Here is a 7,848-nt window from a genome sequence, read left to right as displayed (position 1 = left end):
AGCCCGGCCCCGGGGGAGGAGGGAGAATGGTGGGCCCACAGGGGTGCTTCAGGGTAGGTGGGCCTCTGGGCTGGGCACCTTAGGGAAGTAGGTCCGTTTAGGGATACGGGCTTGTCTTTCCCTTTACTAAACCTCAAGTGAAGTAACAGGAGTGGGTTGGGTACAGGGGGAAGAGAGAAGGAGAAGACACAGAGAGAGAGAGACAAAGAGGTGAGCGAGTAAGAAAGAGGGGAGAGACACAGAGAGAGTGGGGAGAGAAAGGGGGGAGAGAGAGACAGAGGGAGGAGAGAAAGATAGGGAGCAAGATGGGGGAGAGAGAAAGAGAGAGAATGGGAGGGAGGGGAGAGAGAGGGAGAGAGAGAATGAACCTGCAAAGTGTCTGGCCCTCATCTACATGTGGCAAAGTTACAGGGGTCACGTCTTTAGGGCTTTGATGAGAGTTCAAATAAGTTTCGTGGAGTGGAGTGACGCAGGGCAAGATTGCCTTACAGCACTTTAAGGGACTGCCATACCGCCCTCCATTTTGTTTTTTCCCACTTCCTGGTTTGTCCCTGGCCCTCACTCTTCTGCCCAGAGGAGGAGAGATGGCAGGGAAGACCCAGGAAGGCAGAGCGGGCAGCCACCTATACTCCAAGAGGAGAAACTGGTGTGGGCGGGGCGACTGCCTATCCGCAGTGGAGGCCTGCACCTTACCTAACCCAGCGGTAAGTGGATTTTCTCTGCAGTCAAGAAGTGGGTAAGGTTGATGGGGGGGAAATCTGAGACGCTAAGAGATAATCCTCAAGCAGATCTCTGCTCTGAGAGTGCTCCTCCTTTACAGAGCTGGGCGGTAGAGAGCCAGGTTGAGCATCTCTCTCCACGGTCAATCCAGATCCGCAGCCCTAAGCCAAGCAAGAGGGCGGGAAGCAATATGTGGATGTAGGCATACGCAGCAGTCTGGGCCTGAATTTCAGGTAAAGGTCTTGGGTGTCCTGCAGCTAGGTAACCCTTACCTAGAGTGGATCAACACTATCACAGTTTGGATGGATAATGGATAATAGTTTCAAACTTAAGAAGCAGCGTGGCCCAGTGGAAAGAGCAGGAGGCTGGAAGTAAAAAGGAGTTTGGTTCTCATTGCAACTAGGTCACTTGTCTGCTGTGTGACTTTGGGCAGTTCACTTAACTTCTTTGTGACTCAGCTACACCTCATCTATAAAATGGGGATTTAGACTCTGAGCCCTATGTGGAATGAGGTCTGTAGCCAACTTGATTGTCTTATACCTACCGCAGCACTTAGAGTGCCTGGCACCTAGTAAGTGCTTAAATATTTACCATAAAAAATAACCTTTCTTCAAACAAAGTACCTGATGAAGGAAGTCATAAATACAGTACTGAATCAAGTAGATTTGTAATTTACAATAAGTTGGACTATGGGTCCTGCCAAAGAAAAATGACAATTGCTAAAGTTGTACTGATCATACTAAAGCTAAAAATTACAGTCATGGATATAGTACAGGTCAGCATTGAATTGTGACTAGTAAATTTCCCCAGCCTAAGCAGGCTTTAGGTAAGAAAAACCTCTGTCCCTCTAACTGCTCAAGGGAATCGCTCTAGTGCTGGATCATGTCCCAGGGGAATGAACAGTATAGTTCGATTAGCAGCTCCGGAGCTGATCACCGGGGAATTTAGAGAGAGCCGTATCTGAAGACACTAGTATAAAAGGGTTTGCTAGTAACTACTTCAGCTGGTTAATAATAATCATAATTTTGGTTTTTGGTAAATGCTGTGTGCCAAGCACTACACTAAGTACTGGGGTAGATAAGATAATCAGGCCTCACATGGGGCTCACAGTCTAAGTAGGAGGAAGAACAGGTATTGAATCCCCATTTGGCAGATGAGGGAACTGAGGCCCAGAGAAGTTAAGTTCTTCTCTAAGTTAAGTTCTTCTCTAAGTTAAGTTCTAAGAAGTTTGGCCCACAGAAGGCCAAGTGGCAGAGCTGGGATTAGAACCCAAGTTCTCTGACTCCCAGGCCTGGGTTCTTTCCACTAGACCTAACTGCTTCTCAGTAGGCCACAAAAGTTAAAGGGTTTTGTGAACAGCTTGGGTTCAGCTTCCATTCTAGCGTATGGAAAGAAGCACAGGGTTCTGCTCTAGCTCATCCCCAAGAGGATAATTACCGATTCTGTCTCTAGGTTTAAGATTCTAAGCTTATTAGCGGGAAGGGGCGGGGAGAGGTTTGTTCCTGAGAGGTTCATACACATCCAACAGGAAACAAATTGCTGCCATTGCCCTCCAGCATAATGTCCTTTCCTGGTAGACTCGGAGCAGACACTGTCCCATTCTGCTCCAAACAGCCCGCTTGGGATTGACAGGACCTCTTTCCCAGGTGGGTGAAGTGGAAAAAGGAAGAAGGGGGTGGCCTAGAACTACTGAGGTTGTTAAACAATCACTCCACTCTCCTTTCACTTCCTCCTCTTTTCCTCATTCCTCCCACCCTCCCAAACTTTAGAGAGACAGGACTGCCCCAAAGGTGACTAGGGTCAAGAGAGAATCTTCCGCTCCCACAGCTTCAAGACTGACTTTACCTTGGGATTAATCTAGTGAGTATTTTTTGTTCCATCTTCATCCATTTTCACAGTTGGTTCTGGATAAATGGGATCAGCTGGTGGCTGTTCTAGCTGCACCCTGGACTCACTGGCCCTGGCAGCTTTCCTATGGATGGAAGTGTTCCCTTATGGTATTTTATCCATCAGAGAAGCAGCAAGGTCTAGTGGGTAGAGCACGGGCCAGGGAGTTGGAAGGTCAGGGGTTCTAATCCCTGCTCTGCCACTTGTCTGCTGTATGACTTTAGGCAAGTCACTTCACTTCTCTTTGCCTCAGTTCCCTCATCTGTAAAATGGGGACAGGAACTGTGCCCAACCTAATTACCTTGTATCTACCCCAGCACTTAGAACAGTGCCTGGCACATAATAAGCATTTAACAAATACCATATTATTATTATTATTATTATATTCTTGCCCACCTCTTGACAATCCAGTGCTCGATTTCTTTTGTCATTTTTTCTTCTGCCCCTCTTCATTAGGGCGGAGTCTGCCCCATAGTTTTCCAGCTTGTAGAAATGAACAGGTCACGGCTTTTGGCCAACCTAACCATAAGTCGCCCGACATAGAACCCACTGATCTGGCCCACGCCATCATTTCTACCCATGGACAGGAGGAAGGTCAGTGCTCCTAGAAGAGGGAGACAGACACACCGATTATTGATTAGCATGCTTGGGCACCCAAAAAAGTAAATCTCTTCTCTGTGCTTGTTCCTTACAGTGACAGAGCTGTATACAAGCACTCTTCATTCCCTCACCCCCTGCCTCAAATCATTGTGTTGTCAGTCCAAGGGAATGGGAGAACCATCCACTACCTTAAAATGTTCCCTTCCCTTCTCTCAGCTGACCTTCAAACTCATCACCTCTACAATCAGAAAATTAGGATGTTTGCAGTTTGGGAAGTGAAAGAGTCTGACCCTCTGAAGATTCAGTGAACTCTAATCTCTTCATGGGCTTGTATCTTGGTAGGGTCAGCACTACAAGAGGGAAAGAGGTCATTCTTTCTTCCTAAATAGTAGCTCTGCACCAAAACCCACCTCCTCTACACATCACCGCTGGTTAGGAAGCTGACTTTTTGGAAGTCTGGTTGAAAACTATCAGAGGACAGATTCCGTTTAGGAGTTGGGGCAGCAGTAACAAGTGGAGGAACAGCAGTAAAGAGAAAAGTTGTTCTCGCTGCCGCAAAAGGAGTCGGTGGAGTGTGCGACCCTTTCCAGGGGTCAAAGGAAGCCAACAAGAGGCCTCCTGGCAATAAGAGGCAAGGTCCCTGGGGGTGACTGTCAACCTCAAACTCATCCAGTAGTCATTTCATCCATTCCCTTAGTTCCAGGAAGTGTTCTGGGTGGAGGGTGGGGGTACCGAGAGGAAGAAATCTTGAGGCCTGAGGGCACCGTTTATGAAATGTTAGAAATCATTTGTCTAGCCGAAAGCTAAGAATCATCCCAAAGAGGTATTTCTCAACTGAAGCTTATCGTGAAAGGTCTTTCTTTGAGGGCAATCATTTAGCAAAGCCCAGTTTCTGTCAAGCTTCTATAATTCCTTAGATTCATCACAGATAAATAGGACAACAAGCGTGACATTTACACAGAGTACCGTACCCGCTGGAGCTTTTATGTTAGGTGGGGAGAGGGTCAACTTATCCAAGTCATGGGGAAATCTTGTTGCAACTAAAGGGTTTATTGTGATATTGAATTCCTAGTGCACTGCGCTTTCCCAGTGGTTAAAAAGACTAAAGAGAACCGCAGTTAGCATTTCAATCCCCCAACAAACTTGTCTTTCCGGTAGTTTGTCAAAATTGGACTGAAGGTGTACTAATAAAATGACCCATGGGTAAGATTCCCATGGGTAAAGATTAGTGGATCCTCTAAACAATTCAGGGTAACTACAGTTTGGACCTGAAGAAAAAGAAAAGAAAAATTTGGTATCACTTTGCCAAAGGTAGAGGAGCAGCATGGTCTAGTGGATAATGCACAAACGGAGTCAGAAGGACCTGGGTTCTAAATCCAGCTCTGCCCCTTGTCTACTCTATGACCTTGTGCAATTCACTTAATTTCTCTATGCCTTAGTTACCTCATTTTAAAATGGAGATTAAGACTATGAGCCCTATGTGGGACAGGGACTATATCCAACCAGATTTCCCCAGTGCTTAGAACAGTGCCTGGCACATACTAAGTGCTTAAATACCATTTAAAAAAAAAAGGTATAGGTAGGAGGAGTAAACTTCAGACACAGATGGTTCTAATCTCCCATAGACTTGGAAATGAGACTAGAAATTAGCAGGTCACTTCTTCAGGATAGTTCCATTGTTAGCAAAGGCTCTTGAAGAAGGAAAGTACAGTGCATAGCACTGTACTAAGCACTTGGGGGAGTACAATACAATGGAATTAGAAGAAGTGTTCCCTCCCCATGGTGTGAATCGGTTCCATCCACACAATCCATTTTAACTCATCTGGTGCCTTGGCTCCGGCGCCTTTTCTTACCTGGCCGGTAGCTTTGGAGCGGCTTTTGTTTCATACTGTTGACAATGTTGGCCACCACAACATTGGCATGGAGGCCAGCGTGATAGGCCATCTTGGGTTCCTTTACATCAGCACAGTCACCGATGGCATAGATCTGATCAAACCCTTCCACCTGGAGATGCTCATTGACCCTCAAGGCCCCATTAGTCGCCAGTTTGTCAGCTGTTGGACAAAAATAAAAATAAAAAACCTCACAAATCTACTCATTTCCAGACATAACTCAGATTGAACTCACCTAAACTCTGATCAAGAGTACCCCTGTCAACCATTCTCTCCAAAACCATCTGTTTCCCCACTAATTTGATTGCCTTGCCTAAGCGAAAGTGTTGAGCTAAGTATTGAGCCAAGCGAATTGGTTCCCTGAAGGAAAGCTTCGTTGAAAGGAGGCAGTAGATTTAACAAGAATCTGATAGAACTGGCCACTTTTGAAATTTTCTGAAAATGCTGTGTTAAGAAAAGGCCTGCCCACAATAGTTACTTAACTTCTCTATGCCTCAGTTCCCTCATCTGTAAAACGGAGATTAAAGACTCTGAGCCCCATGTGGGACAACCTGATTACCCTGTATCTACCCCAGTGCTTAGAAGCATGCTTGGCACATAGTAAGCACTTAACAAATACCATCATTATGCATCGGGTTCATGAATTAGAATCATTAGGAGTCATTTGGACCAACTCTGAGTTAATGCACCAATCATATCGTTATACTGTACTCTCCTAAGCGCTGCACACAGTAAGCATTCAATAAATACAACTGAATTAATAGTTACTGAGCACTTCTGTGAGCAGATCACTATACCAAGCCCTTGGGAGAGTAAAATGGTCTAGTTCTCCTTCTTCCTGCAGTATTCCTATCTGCAACCCAAATCTTTAAGTGAGAAGCTGATGCTATGTTCCTTTTAGGTCTGGATTTGTCTTCCCCAGTAGAAAGGCCAAGAAACCTATTTGAGAGATTCATTTTAGGGGGATGTTTGTCTAGAACATTCCACCCTAGTCCAGCCCAACCACAATTTCCAGTGCCAGATGGCCCCTTAGGGTAGCTGATGCCAGAAGGGCCTAAATTTTCTAGCAGCAGCAAGGGGGAAGAAAGAGGCTTATTCTCTTCCTTCTAACGGACCACCAGAAGGCCAGCTATTTCTTTAAAAAGCCCGTGGGGTCAAGCTAACTGGTCTGGACAAGCTGTTCTCTTCTGCCACCACAGCTTGAAAACAACTCTTGTTTAATTTGGGACCCACTAGCTTTTCCTGCTTGCGGTCAGCTTCGTCCAACCCTGGGGTTTGAACTTACCAAACGCACTGCTGTAGGCAGAGGAGTTGATCTTTATCCCCGTGCAGAGGATCACCAGGTTTGTGTCCACCTCCGTCCCTTTGTCAGTCTTCACTAGGATGTGCTCCTGGGATTCATTCAGAGGCAGCTGGTCCAGGTTACTGACTCGTTCGCCTGATCAAAAAAGCAGGAGACAGGCCTCAGGGAGGTTCTTACCCTCTCCAGATCAAATCTATCGATAGCATTTACTGAACACCTACTGTGAGCAAAGATCAAAACCAAGAGAATTAGTGGACATGATCCCTGCCCTCCTAGTGGGAGGAAAATACCACCATCATCATCAGTATTTACCAAGCACTCACTGTGTGCAGAGCGCTAAACCAAATGCTTGAGTAAGTGCAACAGAGTTAGTAGACACTTTCCCTGCCCACTACAAGGTTACAGTCTAGAGGGGGTTGGGGGATTTGCAGAATCAACTGGGAATTAATTCACTCATTGGTTACCTTGTCGTGTCTTAAACTATCGAGTCATCTCCCACCTATAAGGACTTCATGGAAGCAGCGTGGCTCAGTGGAAAGAGCCCGGGCTTGAGAGTCAGAGGTCATGGGTTCGAATCCCGGCTCTGCCATTTGGCAGTTGTGTGACTGTGGGCCAGTCACTTCTCCGTGCCTCAGTTACCTCATCTGTAAAACGGGGATTAACTGTGAGCCTCACGTGGGACAACGTGATCACCCTGTCTCTACCCTAGCGCTTAGAACAGTGCTCTGCACATAGTAAGCGCTTAACAAATACCAACATTATTATTATTATCTCTCCCAGAACACCCCACCTCCATCTGCAATCCTTCCGGTGGTATATCCAAAGAGTTTTCTTGGTAAAAATACAGAAGTGGTTTATCATCGCCTTCTTCCGTGACATAAACTTAAGTCTCCGCCCTCCACTCTCTCCCTTACCACTGCTGCCCGGCACAGGTGAGTTTTGACTTGTAGCAGATTGCCTTCCCTTCGCTAGCTACTGCCCGAGCTAGGAATGCAACGGGTATGCCTCTCTCCCATAGCTGAGACTGGTAGAGTACTGGAAACTCCCCGAGTGCGGTCCTCGGAGGGGTGATTCAGCCACAGTAATCTGGCCTGTGCCCATTGCCCTCCGGCTAAGGGGAAACTAAGCTGGGCCTAATTGCCCAGAGGGCAGGGGAGAATGGAAGACACGCCCTTCTAGACTCTGATCTTGGTAAGCCGTACTCCTCGCCATTGGAGGCTACACCATTGCTCTACTGGCTCAGGCAGCAAGGAGCAGGGATTAAAACCAGCAGACGGAACGATTCACAGGCTGCAAGGTGGGAGCTGATGAGGCCCTAAATGAGCAGCTTCAATTTGTTCTATTTCTAAACCCCCGAATCCTGCTCTTGCCCCACAGTCTGAGATACCAATAGCGGCAAGGTTAGAAACGGGTCTCTCATCCACTTTGGTTGAGAAATTCCACAAG

At 46.7% G+C, this 7,848-nt stretch overlaps 1 protein-coding gene across 2 annotated transcripts in view; it reads right to left on the bottom strand.

Moving 5' to 3' along the window:
• Positions 1 to 7,848, bottom strand: part of AIFM2 (apoptosis inducing factor mitochondria associated 2) — a 30,870-nt gene that overhangs the window by 650 nt on the left and 22,372 nt on the right. The window contains exons 7-9 of one of the 2 annotated variants that reach the window (XR_005659868.1): positions 6,385 to 6,537; positions 5,061 to 5,261; positions 3,004 to 3,211 (exon numbers count right to left, since the gene is read on the bottom strand). Coding sequence is in view for 1 of the 2 variants with exons in the window: in XM_039911519.1 (XP_039767453.1) it covers positions 3,060 to 3,211; positions 5,061 to 5,261; positions 6,385 to 6,537 (506 nt within the window). In the remaining variant the exon portion in view is untranslated. Of the gene's footprint in view, positions 1 to 2,970; positions 3,212 to 5,060; positions 5,262 to 6,384; positions 6,538 to 7,848 lie in introns of those variants that run through there. The other variant, XM_039911519.1, reaches the window with a different exon arrangement.

The sequence above is a fragment of the Ornithorhynchus anatinus genome, chromosome 3 (genome assembly GCF_004115215.2).
Source record: "Ornithorhynchus anatinus isolate Pmale09 chromosome 3, mOrnAna1.pri.v4, whole genome shotgun sequence".
Classification (NCBI taxonomy): domain Eukaryota; kingdom Metazoa; phylum Chordata; class Mammalia; order Monotremata; family Ornithorhynchidae; genus Ornithorhynchus; species Ornithorhynchus anatinus.
The sequence above is the reverse complement of the archived record's forward strand: the minus strand, read 5'-3'. Positions and strand labels throughout refer to the sequence as shown.